The sequence below is a fragment of the Bombus vancouverensis genome, chromosome 4 (genome assembly GCF_051014615.1).
Source record: "Bombus vancouverensis nearcticus chromosome 4, iyBomVanc1_principal, whole genome shotgun sequence".
Classification (NCBI taxonomy): domain Eukaryota; kingdom Metazoa; phylum Arthropoda; class Insecta; order Hymenoptera; family Apidae; genus Bombus; species Bombus vancouverensis.
In genome coordinates, this window is record NC_134914.1 from 19,360,256 (window position 1) to 19,381,204 (window position 20,949).

General features: G+C 40.7%; 1 protein-coding gene across 1 annotated transcript in view; it reads right to left on the reverse strand.

The window, feature by feature from the left end:
- The window catches only part of LOC117161473 (pseudouridylate synthase RPUSD2), a 175,523-nt gene that overhangs the window by 59,818 nt on the left and 94,756 nt on the right, over positions 1–20,949 (reverse strand). Inside the window, 1 exon segment of the mRNA XM_033343037.2 lies at positions 5,183–5,287. Coding sequence (XP_033198928.2) covers positions 5,183–5,287 — 105 coding nt within the window.

Genomic DNA, 20,949 nt, shown 5'->3' on the forward strand with positions numbered 1-20,949 from the left:
GTCGTTCCTTGACTAGAAACTTCTGTAATTGGAAAATTAATCGCGGAATAGCCATGAGACAATTAATAAAAACGTACCAACGTCGATGCAAGTAAATTATGTAATCTATTCTTGGCAGAAAGGAAATGACGTATAAAGGGAATGGGGAATTCCTACCTAAAGAAGTTATTACGTTCAATGGCACAAAATTCTCAGTACCGTGTTCTGAAATATCCTGAAAAACTTGAACCAACGTAAGAAATCCTCGACTCTCTACTAGCAACGAATACTCTCTCCTTCTCTCTCGACTTTGTTAATATTTCCCTTCGTGCGCGAGCTCTCGCCTAGCAAAAGAAACAAAAGGGAACCAGAGAGAAAGAGAGAAGGTAAAAAAAAAGAACAGGAAAGAGAAAACAGCACGTTCGATCGCGGAATAAAGCGTTCCGTGTTCCAAACGCGATACGATGTTAGAAGACTCGACTTGTAGAAGTTGCGGGACCGGCAAATAAAAGGAAAGAAGCGGAGGTGGTAGAAAAAGGAGAGCAAGAAACCACCCTAGGCTTCGTTGCCGTTCCACACGGCCGACTTATGTTTCCATCTGCACGAATTTTCGCGCCACTCGGCCCCGTGTTCTGGACTTTCGGCTGTATCGACCGGCCCTCGAGCCACCCCTCGACCATCTCCCTGCCACCACCAGTCACGCTTTCTGTCTGCAAGTCAATGTCTCCTTTCCACATCGACCACGCCGTACTCGTTGCCTCGGGCCTTCTCTACTTCCACCCTTGTGAATTCCGAGGCCGCCCCATTCGCCATTTAGGCTTTGCCCACCTTCGACTTTTCCTTCCTGCTTCGTCTTATCGTAAGATCCTTCCTTTTTTTCTTTTCCTCCCTCTTAGGTAGGCGAGACAGATAATGCGAGTGGAGAATCTTAGCATCGAGGGATCGAGTTAAAGCTGTCCTTTTTCTTTGTTTCTTCTCTTTTTTTTCCTCCGAAGCGTTAGAACGAGGATCGAATGTGTAAGGCACGTGGAAACGACATAGCGCGGTCGTAAATCGAAATTTCGATTTAGATACGGTCGATTTTTATCGCAACGTTCTTCAAAATCGTGTTATTTCCACTTACTCGTGATCTAAATCGAACGTAGATCAAATCGTTGTTTCAACCTGTTTTCCAAAGATTGACAATCGTTCGGAAGAACGTCGCGAAAAGTTGCAACTCGTAATAAAATCGCCAGATCGTAATGAAATTTTTGTCTACGATTCTTTTCATCGAAGCTTTTCCTTCTAATTTTGCGAAAAAGCTTTCTGCAAACGATGTTTCACGGATCGCAAAAATCGATGAGAAGAGATTATGTAAAAGGTAAGTATCAAACAGCCTAAGAGGATATCAAAGTGACTGGAAGCTTACCAGTTCTCGAGGAATTACTCTTTTCTTTCTCTTTGGCAGCAACTCTCCCCCTTAAAGGTCTCTCTCAAAGGTTTCTTTGGTGGCACCGAAATCTTGCCCGACATCCTGCCATTTAGGCGTGTCCTCGAACCTCCTTTCTTCCGAACTTCCTTTCAACCGTGAAAGCACAAAGTTCCTCTCCCTAACAAGCTCAAATACCACGCGCGTACCAGTTTATAAACCGCTGCGTTAAAAGGATCTTCCCACTGTCCTATAATTCACTTTGCCGTGTTTCTCGCGATTACGTCGATCGGCGTACGAAGCGGACAATTTTTGAATTACCTACTTGTTCGATGGAGAAACTCGATCTTTGGATGCTTCTCGATCAAACTGACAAGTTTTTCGGTTTTCAAGCACTCGAACGTTCAAATTATCAGATTATCAAATTTGTCAACTTTCAAATTGTTTAATCCTCGAAGTTCCAAACTTTCGGAGCCTGAAATACCTAAGGAGTAAAATCTTTCTTTTTAGTCCAACTGCAAACTCGCAACTACGTTAGATCGTTACCCTAATCGAGTAAAATATTAAGAACGTTATATCCATCGTGCTCTTTTATTGAAAATCGGCGCCGAAACAGCTTATCGTCATTAAGGCGTCAGTAGAAGAAAAGCGTGTAACCAGGCCGCGATCCGATATCTCGCTCGTGTTTTATTTAACGTAGCCCGATTTTCATCCTTTCTCGACGGATTACCGTATTTTTCTGCCGACGACGTCTGGATAGCGGCGACGTAGCACAGCAACAGGCGGCAACAAGCTGCACCAGAGTTTCTTCACGGCCGTATACGTGCCGCATTTTTGGCGTGTTAACGGGAGCGAGCGTCCTTCGATTCCGCAAACTTCGCCTCTAACTTCTTCTTTTATTCCTTTTTCGATAGGAAGAAAACTCTGCTGTACTTTCTCTTATATCCTTGTTTTCGAGGGAGAAAAATCGTTTCTTTAAAAATTTGCTGGGCATATTGGAAGAACATAAAGCGACAGAATAAACCATACAGAGAGTTTGAAAGGAAACTTGAAATATCTATCGGAGAATTCGAAACAAGCTGTAAAAGAAAGTTCTTAATTCTTCCTCCCCGCTTATATTTTCTCCTATCAACGATTGAATTTTTCGAATCGCATGATCTCGATTATCCATCTCCAGAATCGCGATACTATAAACATATCATCTCGTTTTATGCTCAAACCATGAATACGCAAATTTCCGCTTCTTTAGCGAAGAAATGGGCCGAATGTCCTTTCGTTTAAAAGGATTCGTCATCCGCATACTGAATCGTTTTCGACCAGCAGTCTTAAGTAATTTTCTAGTTTTTCCATACATTTCTTTGAATCTCTCCTAACACGTAACGATAAAAACTATCGGATGATATTCCGGAAACTTGGAAGAGTATTAGGCAATTTTGGGGAGATATTTTAAAATACAAAAACCTAGAAAAAACCGCATGGACTTGAACGATCCGGTACGTAAACGATATCGGCAAAACTAGAGTTTCAGATGGCGAGTTAATTGGAAATTTCTATGATTTATCGAATCACAGATGCGTCGTATCGGCATAAAAATGAGTAATATAGTACGGTATACAACGATCACGAAGATCAATCGACGACTTACGTTAAGCAAACAAACGGAGTAATTTTTCTCAGAGCAGGAACTCCATATATCCTTTGATCACGGTGTTTTACTAATTTTGACGTAATTGCTCCAAGGGAAATAGTGGGCGCGGAGTGGATAATTTACCGTCGGTTGTTTGTTTTACTTTTTTTTTTTTTTTTTTTTTCAATGTCGGAGGAAGTTTGCTACGGCGCCGGTTCACAAGATCCACTCGAAATTAATTGCTCAAGGTAGCGCTTAGAGTCTTAACCGAGACCACTCCGTCTGCCTGGGAACACTTTGTTAATCCGCCATTAATCTACGTAGAACGCGTACGCCGAAACTCCAAATAAATTCACGTGGCTCCTGTCCAACTCCATTCTATCGTTCCCCCCTGTTTGTCTCGCGCAATACATTTGTGACTCGAGCGATTTAAATCAACTAACTTCCCCCAAGAAAATTTATGTATTATTTTTCCTTGTTTCTTCTTCTTTATAGGTACGAGCAACAAGAAAAAGGATGGAAGACTTTGCGAGCTTATGTAATTAAATAACGTTACACGGTACCGTATTTATTTCTTCGTTTAGATTTCTAGCAGTACCTTGCATTAGTAAGAGCAGAGTATCTGAAGATTTTTCCAACTACGTATATAGCGATTGCACGTTTCTTACTCTTTTCGGTACTATAAGCTTACAAACTGTAGATTCTTTTTCTACAATGCTCTGTATATTTCTCATCGGTGGAGTAACTTTTTCGTTGCAGAGAGTTTAAGTTTGTGGAAAGTTAAACACGCGCAGTAACCGAGGGCTCCTCTCCAAGTTAAATACCTGAACCTACGTATATCCTCGAAAACTGTTCTGTTTGAGCACCCTTGGTGCTCAGTCAGCGTCAGCGGCACTCGTCAGAAATTCACCACGTCGATTTAGCATTAGAACTTCATTGTACTTGCCTCGAGAAACCGTGATTCGAAATACGTCTTTCGATACGACCGACGTGCACAGAATCGTACAAACATCTTGCCGATTCTAACTTAATTCTCGTTTCGACCCTTTCACCATTGACAGTATCTCTAAAAGAATGCAATTTCTTATTGCAGATATACAGGGTGGTTGGTAACTGGCGGTACAAACGGAAAGGGGGTGATTCTAGGCGAAAAAAGAAGTCGAAAATATAGAATAACAATTTTTCGTTTGAAGCTTTGTTTTCGAGAAAATCGACTTTGAATTTTCGCTCGGTACGCGTGCGGTACGTTATAACGGATCTCACTGTAGATCGTTGTCTCGATGGAAAAATGAAAAAAAAAAGATATTGTTATTCTACATTTTCGACTTCTTTTTTCGCATAGAATCATCCCCTTTCCGCTTGTACCACCAGTTACCAACCACCCTGTATATCCCGTTTTCAGATCGAAATATATCATAGTCCATAGTATCGTATCGTTAGAAAGGAAAATCCTTTCCAAGAGAGTTAACTTCCACGCTCACCGTTAAAACGTTACATAAATACGGAAAGATTCGGGGGAGGATAATTAAAGATAGTAAGAAAGAAGAGAGGAGGAAGAAGTATATCCACCGAAAGAAGCAAAAAAAAAAGTAGTACAAACTGGAGTGACTTGGTCTGATCGGGGCGAATCTCCCTGAACGAGGTTCCTGGATGATGGAACGATGGTACAACGTGGAATTTCAAAAGCGGCAAGGTTCACGGCCGTTTATTTCGTTAATGACGACTGGCCGTTGTGGATTAATGAGGACGTGGCCCGTCACGGCGCCAGGATGCTCTCTCTCCGCTCGTCGATATTCCACGAGAAACGACCGAGATGCCCTGGCGAGCGGATGAAATATAGCGCTCGGTTTCGCGTCTACCGAAATTTCGACGGCTAAGGAGCTGGCATCATCCGTGCTCCGATGTTTGAAAATAGACAGAGCACGAGCTGCCTCGTACATTAACGTCTCTGTGTTTCACCGTTTCCTTTTCTTTTCCTTGTAGTACTACTAGTTACGTAATTCTCGGAACAAAATTGTCAGAGCAAAAGCGAAAAACGAAGATTTGGAAGTTTCACCAAGTCGTTACCTTTTTTGCTTGCAAAGTGTATGATCGAGTCGGTGAATCTCTTTCTGTTCTTTTCTTTCGTTCGTTTTTTAAACAGTTGATAGGGCTGTCAAGTGGCTTACCTTTTTCAAGTCCTTGCTGGCGTCGGCTTCCTCCGCCTTCCGCTTCTCAGAGATCTTCGGAGTCGGGACGGCGATCGTCGCTTCCCGCAGAGGCTTCAAGTCGACCTGAAATAGACAAGCAAATGTTCTTGGTTAATTAAAGCGAGATCTTTTTCACTGATTTGAAACGACATAAAGAATGTTGAAGCACTTAAGGTGATATATATATATATCGTTGTTCCATGGATTTAAAATATCGTTGGTTTAACAACGAGCGTTGAAAATAAAAAAGGATAGCAGAAGACAATTAATTAACGAGAACAGAATATCTCGTAGAAAGATGACACAAGGATCGTAAGAAGCGTGACCATTTTTTCATGCTGTACATGTATAAAAATGAAATATTTGACAAGATTATCGGCCGGCAAGCGTCCGATTCGTCAAAGAGGACAGTAGGAAGGTTAAACAGGACCCGTGACAAGAACAAGGCTGTAATCGCGTTAGAACGAAGCCACGGGTGTGTCATCAACCAACATGTCGACTACATTTTCACCGAATCGGCCATTAGGCTCCGGTCGAATTACCAACCGCTAAACCGACTCTCGTCTCTCTATTTGGCCGCGTCGTTAACGAGAAATTAGCGTGTGCGGCAGCACGCCTGAAGTTGGGACGAGTTAAAGCGATTAGCATAAATCGATGCGTTCGAAACCTTCGGCCGTGGCCGTATTAGGCACGCACAATGGCCGATCGTGTCTCGAGAATCGTCGCGGAACAGAGATTCTATTCGCTTGAAAGGATTTCGGTGTATCTGGGTTATTGCACGCTCGGCACTGTGTCAAGAATCGACGGAGAATCTGATGGAAATATAGATCTGCTTCTTTTACGGAGGAGGATAGAACGTAAAAAGCGAAGATGTCATTGCGCGAGATAATAGGTTTTCGTAACAGATATTTGCTTTCTGTACAAATCGAATACTACTGTTTGCGATTCTTTTGCTATTAAATTTACGAGTTTACCAATTACGTGTTTAACATGTTACAATATATCTGCAAACTATACGGAATGTCGCGTAAAACGGTGATTCCACGTTAAAAATGTAAACACCTGTACTAATTCGATCGATTAAACGATCATTATCGAATGATTATAAAACAGCGTGTCACGTCTCCGTTTTAGCCACCGATGCTTTACACCAGTTTCAGAGAAAAACTTCGACAAACGAATCTTCGAAAATTATTTCGTAAACCGATGTTTCTCGTCGGTTTCGCGTAATATCGACGTCCATCGCTATTTAAGCGCCGAGTACAGGCTATAGCTTTTCCATAGCCGTAATTTTGTTGGCAGTAGACTGGACGGCGATGATCAGCCAGTGTACTGGCGCAACGAGTCCGATCGTTTCGTGCAGCGGTATCGTGTTTACATCCAATCAAGTTAATTTCTGGCCACGCAGATCACAGGATTTTACCGTGTTATTACCAGCGCGAGTCGTGCATCGATGACTCCTCCGTTAACCGATGCTTTCCTTTTGCCCGATTAAAGCGATGCAATTGCACCGACTGATCGTTTTCTGCTCCCATTCGGTCGCCGGGTCGCGGTTACTGCCGTTTCTCTGCGTTTTACGTTGCGTGTTCCAACACGAGTTCACACGGGTAAAGCTTTTCCATTAGCGAAGATTATTCCGCATATACTGCCACGATATATGCTAATTGTATTGTATGCCCGAAGATATAAGTCGCATAAAAATAGTTCGTATAAATCGACGAAATTTTGTACAAAACAAAAGGTGCGATCGAGATTAGAAACGCTGTTCCAAACGCTGTATCTTCTACTCGATGTTATAACAAGCGATATTTTTAAAGTTACCGAGAGAACGAAGCGATTCAGCTTCAAAACCGGATAAAAGGATAACTTGAGTAAAAATTGTAAAATCTCCGGCAAAGAATAATCCGATTTATCGTATTCTGCCTGTGTAGCTCTCAAATGAAATCCAATTAACGTGTACCAAGAAATTCTTCGTGCGTTCAAACCCTTTAAATTCGGAGCTATGCGAGTCCACGCATAAACCTACAAGCAAAAACCTGCTGACCCAGCGATCTCAGCGACGATGGTCGATTTCTTAATTCCGAGAGATCGCAAGGTTCGGTCTGTCCACGTAACTAATTTACGATGGACGAAGACCTCTTTTGAGAAGTTACACGGTCTCGCGAATGGCGTAATTACGTGTCGAAGTTTTAATGGTGCGTTAAGGTTCCTCTCGGACGAGAATTACCCTCCGTCCCTCTCTCGACACCGAAAAGATTAATGGATCGAAGATTTAACGGGCGAACGGGGTGATGGAGGGAAGATTAAGCAGTGGAAATTAACTCGAATATTAAACTGGAGGGAAAAGTGCGATTTCATTATTAGTCAGCGCAGCCCATCGATGGACGAGAAGGAAATTTCATCGAACTTTACATCCACGTTGGCAATTAAAGGCGTTTCCAAAGCTTTTTCAAGGCTATAGGCAAATTTTATGCATCGACGGTTATGGTTTAAGCCGAGATTCGAAGATTATGGGAAAACTTTCCCGCAGTTTGTTCCTTTCTTCGTTCGCCTTCTATTCTTATCATTCTCGTTTAGAGCAGATTTGGAAATGTTTTAAAAATTGTCTACTTGGTAGTTTAATCTAAACTATATACTCGATCCTCGAAAAAGCACGTTTGTCATAGAATCCAGAGTTTGAGGGATCAACGGGGCACGGAAATGCATTTTTAAAACGACAATTCCGAGATTTCATAAATTCATAGGTCCCAACAACCATCAGGGAGAAATCGTCGCATCGTAATCAGAATGTTCATAATTAAACGTGTAATTTCGGAAATTCACGATATCGAGACTATAAAAAATTCTCTCGACGACAATTTCGAAGTTGGAAACTAAATCGAAATTTGTAAAAAGAAAACGTTCGGACGTTGAGGAGTCAAGTAGTTTAGAAGCAATCATTAACTACAACGAAGCGGAAAATATAGCGACGCGTCAAAGATCAGAAAGAAGAAATTCGCGATATCGAAACTAACGAGTCTTCTCTCTCGGCGGAAATCTCGAAATCCGAAAGTCGAATTTCGTCCTTCAGTCCTGGTTATACTTTACCGTAATCGATGTGAATTACGAGATTAGGCAGCTTATAAGCGATTATTTCTAGCGGTAGAAGAAGAAGAGAAAGGGAAAAAATAGGAAAATAAGGGAGGTCGTGAAACGGAAAGTAATAAAGTCGCGTAATTAACTTGCTTACGGGCCTATAATTCCTCCAGCCGTTTCATCCGAGACCCAACGATCCTGCTAAAAATTCACCTTACAACTGCTTATCCTTTCCGAATTACCACGGCCAGTTCGAAACACCGCCGTATTTTAGTCGTAGACTCTATCATCTTCCATTAAAAGTTCCTCGCTATCAGCCAATGATTCTTCAGAGGCACGTTGATGTATTCCGTTGCAACAGAGATGCAAACGAGGAAATTAATTGGGAATTTTAGTATTCGTCGATTAAGATACATTGTTTCTTTACAACCTAAATTGTGACACGCTTATCTGTAATTAGGATTTTTATTCTAGAAAACGTGGATTTCAGTTTGAGGAAAATTTCGAATCGACGGTGTTTCAACTTCCGTCGAAGCAAGGGGGACTGTTCCAGAAAGTCAGAACGATCGATGTGAAGCATCTAAATCGGTGAAGAATCGCAGAGCTTTCACGATATTTTATACCATATCCAGTCACTCCATTTCACCCTTCGTAGTCGGAAATTTATTCGAAAACAAATTCTCCAATATGTAAATCCTTCAAAATGGCTTGTATAAAACAAATTTAACAAGAAGAATCCCTCGATATGAGAAAATTTATTCTGGAATAAAATCCAGCTAAATCATTCGTACCGATTTCTATGCTGCACATCGATATCGGTAAAATACATTGGATTAATAGTCTGATACTTTCGATAAAAGATAGAAAAGTGTTAAAAGAAATATAAAAATAGTCAGCCACATTAGTGTCGAAGGAGTAAGCCACTGTTCGTATCCTGTGTGTTTGTACGTGTGAATACATCTTCAGTTTCTTCGCAGAAAGACTGCGAATGAATAATACAGCAATAAGCTTCAAAAGCGGCGTTCTGATCGTGTGACCATCATTTTTCTCTTTCGTGAATCTTTACTGTCTTCCACTAAAGTAAAATGGGAATCGGTAAAATCAATATCTATGAGAGAAGAAATATTTACTCTCCGCTCTTTTGTCACGTGTACATTAACGATCGTTACGAATGATAAAATTACTACACAATCGCAACTTTTCCAATTTTATATCTACCGATTTCTTATTTGAGAAATGCGATCTTTCTTAAAGAAAATACTTATATACAGACTTTGCTAAACCTTTTTACATAACGACGATAGAAGCTTGTTTTATACGCGTATAAAAAGTCACCGATGAATACTTCTACTTCTTCGGAAACTTTTAATTTTGATACCAGAATATGGATACTCGTATAAGATTAAAGTCCCGGCCTAACTTTTAAGAAACGAAATAATTTCTCTCGGGGCAAATTGGTTAATTTAGTTTCTTTGCGTAGACCAAGAGATATTCGTTACAATATCCCGCGCTATTATTTCGTAACCAAACTCACGAAGAGAGTCGGTTCGTTGGCTGGGTGCGAATCAGGCTTTATGGTCGCTAGGGTCGCCCCTGACAACGCCCTTGCCTGCATTGCGGTGCCCCTCGGTTTCCAGCCTGCGTTATCCTGTCACCATAACGCCTGACAATGGGTCTAGAGAACGCTCGACGAAGGAACGTGAATCCTTTATATTCGCATGCACCTGCGTTACCCACCGTCTAATGATATCTGTTGCTTGGAAACCAGTCTCTAACCATGATCCGTCACCTTCACCCTTCACCCTCACCGCCATTTCTCTCCCTCTTTTTTTTTTTTTTTTTTTGTACATTTTAAGGGTTCGTGCGAGACGTCGCACACCAACTCGTCATCCACCGGTGTCACTCGTCGCCACAAATCGACTTTTTGTTATGTTAGAAGACACGTCCTTCCTTTTTACTTTTTCCTTCCCTTTCTTCAAAATAACAACGTATTACTTTACATAATGTCAGATAGCGTATAGGTTTTGCGTAACGCGGTACTCGCAGTCCGGTTTCTGACTTGTGATTTATTCAAAGGAACGTTGTTTTCATGACGTTTCTGTTTAGAAGTACAACGGGAATGTAAATGCTGTTTTCCCGGATGAAAATTGCTTAGACGCCACACGTCGGTCTGATACACCTTTCCAGTTGTTTCGCTGTTTTATTGTTCATCGATGTTACGAAATATAGCGGTATTTTTTCGTGCTTCTTCGTTTATTTTTTTTTTTTTTCTTTTTAATGTAACAATGGTTTCATATGTTTTTTACTTGGTAAACCATAGAACGGTTCTTCCATAGAACGGTTCTTCGTTCTACTGACGAGAAAAACAGTGAGAAAATTGAGAAGGAAATCGTACAAAGATGAAATATTGATTTATCTTTGAATTATATTTAGATTACATCGTTTAATTTTCCTGAAGCACACGATATCGATCGAGGATTGAAGACAAGTAAGTAAAATAAAGCGAACGAAGGAGAGATTACGTCGTTCTTTGTCGAAACTGTAAAACGTGGAATATCCTCTTTGTTTCTTTTTCTTTTTTTTTTCATTTGTAACGGAGCAATGGGAAATCGTCGCGTTTTTTATATATGGAAGAATGTAAGGAATGATTCTGTTACAGACGATTCTCTTTCGCAACGAAGAAAGACGATGGAGCGAAGGAGATTGCTGCGAAGAAAATTGTTTCGCGTTCAGGCAGAGGGTTCGCCAGAAAACGAATGATTGTCGGATAGGGAATTTTAGATATCCTGTCAGGAGCGAAGTAACTCGCCTCTCCTAACAAAGGAGCACTCTACAAGCAGCCTATAATATAATCTCATTCGAAACGCGAAATCTCTCCCTCTTTTTCTTCTTTCGAGCGTCGGGCTAGACATCGTTTTGCATAAAAAGTAATACGTTTACCTACGCAACGTGAAGTTTTTTTGAAAGACAACAAGAAATAGGAAAATATAACAAAATGTTGGATATTTAAACGGAAACTGTATCTCTAAAAAAAAAAACTTACATTTTTCCCGGAATAATTCCATTCGATTCGAATATGTTGGAATTAGATGAAAAATATTATCAGTTTCGTTGTTACGTTGAGTCGCAGATTAATTTTACCTCGAAAAATATTCGATACAATAATAAAACAAATATTATTTAATAATAGAATAAAAATAATACAATATCATAAACTTGTATGACATACAACTTCTCATCTGCATATTTTTCATCGGAGAGGAGTTTTCATATTAAATAAAAATTTTATATCAATATTATATATAAATACGTATAATGTAAACCCTCTTATCTTATCTTATCTTATCTTATCCTATCAACTTTGATTCTCATGGTTTTTTGTCCTGGCTGGAAATGTAAAACCGTACGGACGAATGGAGCAAGTTGCGTCGCAGATCGTATTTCGTTAATTTAATCGCCGTACGATCGATTCGAGTGGTATTACCGTTCATTACAGTTACGGAACTCGTGGAATTAGTTTGACTGGTTCGCGCGCTCTCCTCCACGCTCCTAAGATCGTACGAAAATTATGGAAATCGTGGCACAGAAACTTAATTAGCGAAATCTCTAGCAGTGAAATCGCCTCTTCTCAACGAAAAGAAGAAATGCAGCATAAACGGACGTAGAACGTATCTACAAATGTTCGTTCGTTTACAAAATTTTGTCAAAAATTTCTTGTTTGAAGAGAGCTCGTCACCGGAAAATATTGTATCAAACGTTTGACGTATCATCAATTACGATAAAAATAAAAAAAATACCAGTTAAATAAATTCGTTATACGAATCTCAGCGAAAAGCAAACCACAAAAATTGCTCGGGTTACACGCAGGGAAACATCCCTGTTTTCCCCGAGTTCGTCGACCCTCTGCCTCTCACCAACTTTCGATGCTCAATTTTCAAATGGGGAATACCGACGTGAAAAAGTCTGTCGATGTAGAAACAATATTTATCGATGCCGCTGATCGAACCATGATAATTAATAGCGTGGGTAAATTGCCATTTCGGTGGCTAGGTCGTGACGATTATTGCTCCTTGTTCGACAACGATTTATCATGTCGCCATGCAGGTGTCGCGCGGACGACACGTCGTTAATCTTGAAACTTCGTGAAAGGAAGACAAGCAAAAGTATAAATAATAATAATAATAAAAAAAGAAAAAAAAGAGTGTTGGAAATTGAAAAAAAAAATTGGAGATCGTTGGATTTATCGTTGATAGTCGTTACCGAGGCAAATATTAACTTTGGAAATTCCGCGGAAAGTCCCCCTTCCGGTGAGTTACGACTTTCGACCTGGTTTCCCTTCGAACCTCTCTCCAACTCTTCCGTTGTACGCTTCTGCCGACTTCGCGACTGAACGCTCCGGGTTTCTCGAAAATTATCCTCGTGGAATAATAAGTTTTTACGAGACGGTCAATGGGCTACGATTATCGAAAGAAGAGGGCCGAAACGGGCACACTCGCGTTCCACGGATGACCGAATAGGAAATGAAAACTCGAGGGCTCCTTTTCCCAACGACAGATCGGCTCCGTCTTTCATTGAAATTATAAATCGATGCTATTATAAATAACAACCATAGACGGTTCTCTGTTGCTCGATATCATAGATATGTATAACGATAAAAATAAGATTTCTTTGCTTTTGAGTCCTATGGTACCTGTTTGTTGGACCGTTTCGCGGGAAGACAGTTTCACACTATAATGCGTCAACGAGAGTCGTAAATTCTCGTTACGATACGATAATCGACGCCGCGAATCAGCCGATCTTCTATTTCTGTTAAGACAATACGGGTGGTTGAACGATCGTAGCACCGAATTAACGGATTAAGTATACTCCTTATTTCCAACGACTTTGAAGAATGCGAGTGATGCGTGTAGAAGCGTGTTCAACGAAGAGTTAATAGCAATTGAAGTGGCTTCTGCGACGGTGAGATTTATAAGGAACTAGCGATGGGTGCTGGTCGCCCCCCACCAACGGACGCTCGTGGGTAGAGGTGGTCTTCGGACGTCGTACATGGGAAAATCTGCTTTTCCCATGTTTCACCGGAATGAGCAATAACCCTAAGGAACTTCTCGACTTTAAGCGTGTTTGCAGCAATTAAGGACCTTGACGGTAAAGCGAAATGCTAAATCTTACGACGGTTCCTTAGGATTATTGCGGGTCCGAGTAAGTATGTTTACACAGCTGGTGGCCAATTTGACCGATAAATGGATTATATCGGGTTGGCAACTAAGTGATTACGAATATTGTCATTAGGTGGCAAAAATCATTAGCATATCATTATCATAATGATTTTTACCACCTAATGACAATATTCGTAATCACTTAGTTGCCAAGCCAACAGTACACGGTAGGGTCACGGGACGTAACACCGTTGGAGAAAACAACAGAAAGTAATTTACAAACTTCTATATTAGCGATTTAAAACGTAATTATATAACTCGATATAAGCGTGTAACTCGATTAAAAATTCATTGAAAGAAATGAAAAATCATGCGAAGATTACCTATGTATTAGGTTGTCCGAAAAGTTTCTTTCGTTTCATAAGTGAAATAATAGATGCACAACATTTTTTATTCTGTATCCATTTTGCAGTAATAGAATAAAATGGATCAAACGTAATTCAATAAAATAATATGTCGGGTTTGTCGGGATTGGCGTTAGTCTTAGGGGCGCGTTGCGTATCTTCACTAGGACAAGCCATCGTAGTTGTTCAATGGGGTTTATATTTACAATTATATGCACAAGTGTTGATTTAACAGGGTTTAACAATTCAGCGTGGTAATTAGACTCTCCTATAATAAAGACAATGTTCTTAGGTTCAAACGAATCCACGGTCAACGGGATAACTCTTTGTACAATTGGATATGTTTAGAACCTCAAAGTGACGTGAACTATGACGCACGGTATCTTTCTGATCGACTGACACGACGATGCGTGTAAACTCTGCAAGGTGATCGCAAGAATAAAAGACCGATACGATCACATTTGTCAGTTGTATATTGACCGAGGATATCGACAAAATTCCAGGCGCCGTTACCAGACAGACCCGCGTAGAATCGTCATTGCTCCTGCCCGGGGCTAGTTTGTTAATACAGCGTGTGTCCCTCGATATTGGTACTTCTACTGTTAAGTAAAACGTTCGTCCCGTGACCGTGGCTACGTTCGGCGACCAGTCGTGTCACCTCGAGCCCAAGCATACTGTCACGAATCTCGGGCAAACATAATCAGATCGTATCACAACAACTACTTCCAAGTTCTATTATTTAAGTACAGCTATAATAAATAATTTAGACCAAAGTATTGGGGATCTTCCCAAAATTCCAAAAGAAAGGCCCGATGTTCCTACATCTCCGACAAATATAAAACAAAAAATGTTACGCATCTACTACGTCATTATAAAACGAAAGGACTTCTCGGACTTAATACACGTACATACGTCGATCGGTAGGATAGATATACTTTTCTATCTCATCGTCAGACAATAGGAACAAGCTTCCTAACTTCTAGCTTGTGCATCGTTTAAGAGAACAACGAAAAGTAATATATAAACTTAAACTGAATTCTCAATCGTAAATCCTTTTCGTCCGTATACCGCGGGTTCAACCTCCAATTTCTCTCTATTCAAATACAATTTTTATCATCGATAAAGGACAATCGCGCATTGTGTCCCGCAAAAGTCGAAGAACTATCGGAATATCGGAAGAATGCTCAGGACGAAGCTAGGAGGATCGCTTCAGAGTCTCTATCGGCTTAAAAGCGAACCGGAGCTCGAGTTCTCGCAAGAAGCTGCCGTCGCCGCAAGAAATTTACGCTGCACTCCACGCTGTAAAGCAATAATTCAAATAATTCGCCCGTGAAAGGGGTAGGTGCATGTTAGGGGTGGCACAGTGACAGAGTCGCGTCACGTAACAAGCTCGAGGAATTCATTAAGTATTCTTCGCTTTAACGGCGTAAAAGTGGAACGCTAATGGGCTAAAAGTTCATGCATCTTGTTGCATTATGTCTTACATCATAGGTCGCTTTTTTCTCGCGTTTCTTCCTTCGCTCTTAACGATTTTTGCAGTGGCGCGAGATCCTGTCGGGGGTACGAAAACAAAGGAAAAGCACTGTATTCGAGTAGGAACTTGAAGCAGCAGCTTGTCATCTTGAGATATTTATTTATTACCGAGGTGACATTTCTTTACATCGAAATATTAGTTTGCAGGCACTTTACGCGTATTTTACGGTTTGCAAAAGGTTTCCATTCGTTTCGATCTTCGATTTTTTTAAAAGCTTATTTCATTCTCGCGTGGAATCGATTATTTTGATCGTGTTAATTGAGATATTAATTTAACCAGATTTCGCTTCAAAAATCGCTGAACTCGATGAAATTATATCATAAAAATCTTCGAAGCAGAAAGAGCTTGAAACGTCGTAATTGTCTATACACTGAAAACCAATTAACGAGTCTATTGCTTATTTATAAACCAATTATATACAAATTACGTACAAATTACAGAAAAAATAATTACCAACTGGTAGATTTAAAATGTACAGACAATAGGGAAAAAATAAAAATCGTCGATCGTCAAGGAGAAGAAACGATCGGTTTTTCCAATTTTCTGCAGCGTCGTCAGCGATTTCTTTGTCGTTTGGCATGCCGACAGCAACTCACTGTCAACAGGCTGCCTGTCGAGGTATCGAAACGAGCGATTAGTCGAAATTCAATGGAGAGATTTCGAGGACGATGTGCCGCGACGAGAACCGTCGATCGCGTTAACGATCGATTTGTATTCCGCGGCGCTCTAAGCTTCCGGAACAATGGCAAACACGCGTCGTTGGAATTCTGGATGACTTCAATGGGCCCTTCCGACCGATTAGATTCGAATCGATCGGTCTCTCACAATTGCGGCTGATTATTTTTGTTTTCACCCAAACAAACGTCGTCATTTTTACTGCGAGAAGGAAGAAAAGGGGATGAAACTCGTAAAAAGCGCGAAACGCCTCTTCTTCGTTCGAATGGCTTTTATATTTCGCCGATCTTTTCACTGTGACCAGTAAAAAGGGATCCTTCGACATTGGACCACGCTTAATTCTTTCTGCTGTGATTTATCCGACATAAAAATTAATTCTCGGTATAGAAACTAACGTCTTCTCAAAAATCTACCATTTATTTATCGACGTTGCTTTCGGATCGATTCGGAGTTTGTAAAACGCGTTCTTGTCGAGTTTGAGCGGAGTCGTCGATTGTCAACTACTCGAGTTCTCGCGACGCAACAATTTCTCACATTGTTTTTTTACAATTCTAATACAGCCTCGCCGAAAACGATGGTACATTCCAGTTTCCAGTTCGCAACGAACATGTCAAAGAGAAAAAGTTGGATCGTAATTGGCAAAGGCAACTACCTTCGATTTCCAAGAGAGAGAAATAATAAATTCCTGGTAACTTTTCAAGCGAACAGAGGTCTGGTAAAAAATTTGAGAACCATGCGAATATTGGCCTGTCGAAGGGAATTAATTGCGTCGGGGCTCGATTTATATCGAACAGAGGTCAGGGGACGAGTCGTGAAAAAGTGGGGAAAAAACGACGAAACGATCTGTCGACTAGGTGTTTGCTACTCTGGCTGGTAAGCGATTGTTGTCGCAGCGGCGACAAATCGTTCCGTGCATTACGGACAAATTCGAGTGCATCTGGATAGAAGTTGAAATCCGAATAGACGAATCGACGTGAGTAGCGAGATCGGCGAATTTTGAAGAAGTACCGACGACCGTTGCGATTACACGTGATAGCAGATCATGTTTGTTTCGAGGAAAAAGTGGCGATTTCTGTGTAACTCTGTGTAAAAATACTCTCCAAAAATTCTTGTGCGTTTAATATCAAGATTTAAATTATGCACGTGCTATGGACGCAATTAGCATTAATTCTTAGCGTTGATCAATTAATTCTTATTTATTTTTATCTACGTGTGTTATTGCGTATCCTTTGTATCGTATCACGCATCGATAGTTCTACGTGGAGTGTCAAGGGTTGAAACCCTTGTTGGTTTCTAGTCTGCAGTTAGTCAAGTACATGCGTACTCGACGAACTTTCAAACTCGATTTTCATGAAACCCAAACCTCAGACGAACAAACTTTAGTCTTTTTTTTTTGTTTTTTGTTTTCAACTAATATCTTGCGCGTGGAATAATATGCAATGGAAAAAATTACACGTTTTGTTATTTCGAAAGTTTAATAAAATCGAATAAATACAATTAAACGGTGAGATGTCACGCTGCAAATAGATATTATCGCTTGTATTGTAATTTAGCAACTGATCACGTTCTAAAATACGTAAAACACAAGTACACAGCTTTATCGCCATCGAAGAAAGTAATCGCACTCGACAGCGCTAAAAAAGCGCAAGGGTGACATCCGTATTCGTCGAGACTTCGCCGGGATATTTATATTCCCCATTTTCCAGTCCATTTCCGAACAACGTCACCGCGTACTCGTAAAAAGGACACTCGTCGGAAGTTCGTCGTTCCTCGGTATGTTTTACAAGCCCGTAACGCAAAATCCTTTCGCGTGAATTAACAACGAATAACAACAACAAGTACAACTACGATTACACCGGCAGACAGTCGACAGAGACACGAGAGAAAAGGTAACGGGCTTTAATCAAGTCTCCGATATTTCTCCATTAACGTGCAAATTTTGGATTATGTAAGATACGAGTTTCGATAAAGTTTTCGATTTCTTTGACAACCGCGTACGTCTCTTGGTAAAGATACGGAACATTATTAAACGCCTCGACTTCCTTTGCTTGGATCGATGTAAAAGTACATGCTGCTGTCGCCGGTAAAAATCGATGGCACTTGTAATTGGTTCATGGTACGCGTTTCGACGGCGCGGCGGTTGCGAAAAATGACCGTGTGACAGGTTGAGGCCGAAATTGCGAAATTTTGAACCGGAAACTGGATCGCGTAGCGGTCTCGGCGAGTTACGAGCGCGGAATTAAAACCGTGTCTCTTCGAGCGGATTCCGTTTGCCGAAACGTCGTATAAACTTAGCAAAAAAAAAAAAAGGCAGAAAAGGTACAAAGAAAAGGAGGGAAAAAGCAAAGTTCCTCGGAGAGGGGAGAGGAGAGGGGGTTTCAACGATGAGAACTCGGACGGCAGACGGCATCGGCGAGGCATTTCCATTGCAAATAATAGTCGATAACGTTTTAAAACCGCGACGTCGTGTCGGTTAAAAATTTTCACGCGCCGCTGTTCGAAGAGAAAATTTAATCCCTCGTAAAAGATAAAACCCGGTGGAAAAGGGTGGAAGTGTTTGGGAGAAATAGCATACGATTTATCGCGCTCCTTTGAACGATTAAATATTCTCTAAAGGAGAAAAAAAAGAAGAAAAGAAGAGAACATATTAAAAGAGGGAGAAAGCAATGGGGGATGGGAAAACGAGCAGGAAAGAAGGCAAAAATCGTGGGGAGAAAGTAAGGCGGACTCCTGAGGGAAAAACGTCGGTCCCGATTACAATTTTCGGATATCGTGGATCTAAATCAATGAAACCAGATTTCCATCCATCCTGGTCGTGCCATCCGCGGGAAAATTTACGAAAAACAACACGCTGGAAAATTTAGAGCAGAGAAAAGGAACCATGCCACGTGTCGGGCAATAAATATCGATCGATACTGCTGAATACACGAAGGCTGCAACCCATAAAACATGCCTCGATACTTTTAACGGCGATCGGATTATTCTTGGTTTGCGTAGTGAAACAATCGTGCACAAAAGGGGAGAAAAAGGGTGGTTAGGAAAAAAGAAGAGGAAACAGCGGGGCAAATGGGTAGAGAGATAAGCGATCGTTCGAAACAGGCTTTTGTCGGAGTACGGCGACGAGAACGTCGGATTTACGACAAAACTTCGTTCAACGTGCGTCCTCTCGATAAAATACAACAACGACACACACAGTGAGAATTCCGAAGATCGTTAAGATCGAAATGCGCTTCAGGGTAAAAAGGCAAAAAAAAAAAAAAGGAAATGAGGGGGAAAATATTCTATGTTTACCTATGGAACGCGGAATTTCTATTTCAAAATTCTGGCGTGTAGCGGAGAAAAGCAGTTTCAAGCATTTTGCAAGACACAGATCCAATTACGTTCAATTCTGTTCTACATTTTTTATTTATTATCACCGAATATCATCGATGATTTTCATCGCCTAAGATACAGGCTTACGAATCGAAACGAAGTACACGTAATTCTGTATTTACGCCACTTCCATTTGACAAATTTTAGAAAAAGGTTCGATCGTCTTTTTACAGAATTCAATCTGACTCGACAAAGTTCACATTCTGTCTTTTTAAGAATGTCCATTTAAATTTAATCGTTTGCACTCGAAGCTTTCTTTCTTTTTTCTTCTTGTATTTGCACTTTAATTCTACGCTATGTTTTTTTTTCTCTGGAATTTAATTACTACAGCTGTCGTCTGCTGTTTTTATTTCATTCTCTACTTTATGGAAAGGTACAAAACCTACTTTATCCGGAATAAAGTGACGCCGTTGAGTTTCAGGAATTCCCCTCGGTGCATCGCGTTACGGGAAATTCACCTGAATTCTCTCTTCGATACATATATCGTCACTTTTTTCCTATTTTATGTTTTCTATGTTACAGCATACACTGTATATTTTGTTCATCGTTTTTGCGTACAGTTTTTTGGCAACTTATTTACAACAAACTACCAAACGACGTCAAAATTTAAATTTAATCTTAATTAGTAATACAATCAAAGCGGCATTGATCGTTCTAGTAAAAAAATGGAATATGAAAACACCTACGGCCTTTCCAATTAATTTTCATAGTGAAAAAAGAGCAAAATATATGTACTCTACGTGTATTTTATTCGTCCCTTTCTATAATATTCTATTTGCCTAATTTTGCCTAATATCACGACACGAGCAATTCCGGCAAGAGGATCCGACCGATTCGCGAATTCGACCACGAGAAAAGCGTATTTTTTCGAAAATGTCTACCGGCAGCGAGTTCTTTCGAGAAGCCAGTTTGGCCCTCGCTTAACGACGAATTCAGTTTAATCCGGGGAACCTGCCGTTAATTCGTCAAGCGTCCAAAAAGGAGAAAAAGACGGCGGCCAAAAGGAACGCAAACGAAGGTACGAAGACTAAAAAGAAACGGCACTGGTATTGTAGAGATTTATTCGCGCGGGATTACGGATTTATATGTGTACCAGGAACGCAACGAGTTAAGCGAGGAACGATATACATATTCATAAGAACGTACGAACGGAAGATGGACGATATAACAACGTGGACGGAGAAACGTAGAAACACATTGTCTTTGACAAGACGATACAAAATTTACGCATCTTTGTTAGAAATCGGTTAAAGTTTCCAGACACGCGGTATCTTTTTATGCGCGGTAGGGTAAGGTTAGGTCAGTCCGGAAAATAGGTGTGGCGTGGAAAAACGAAAAAGGTGGTTGAGCGAAAGAAATACAAGAAATAGAGGGTGGAGAGATATTAAGGAAAATAAGCGGAGAAGGCGGAACGTTGAAAAGGCAACGACTGAATGAAATTGAATAAAAGAGAAACGGAAAGGGAGATAAAAGTGGTGGCGTGAAAGGGTGATATAGAATACGGGAACAAGTGGAAGTGGTAAAAATAAG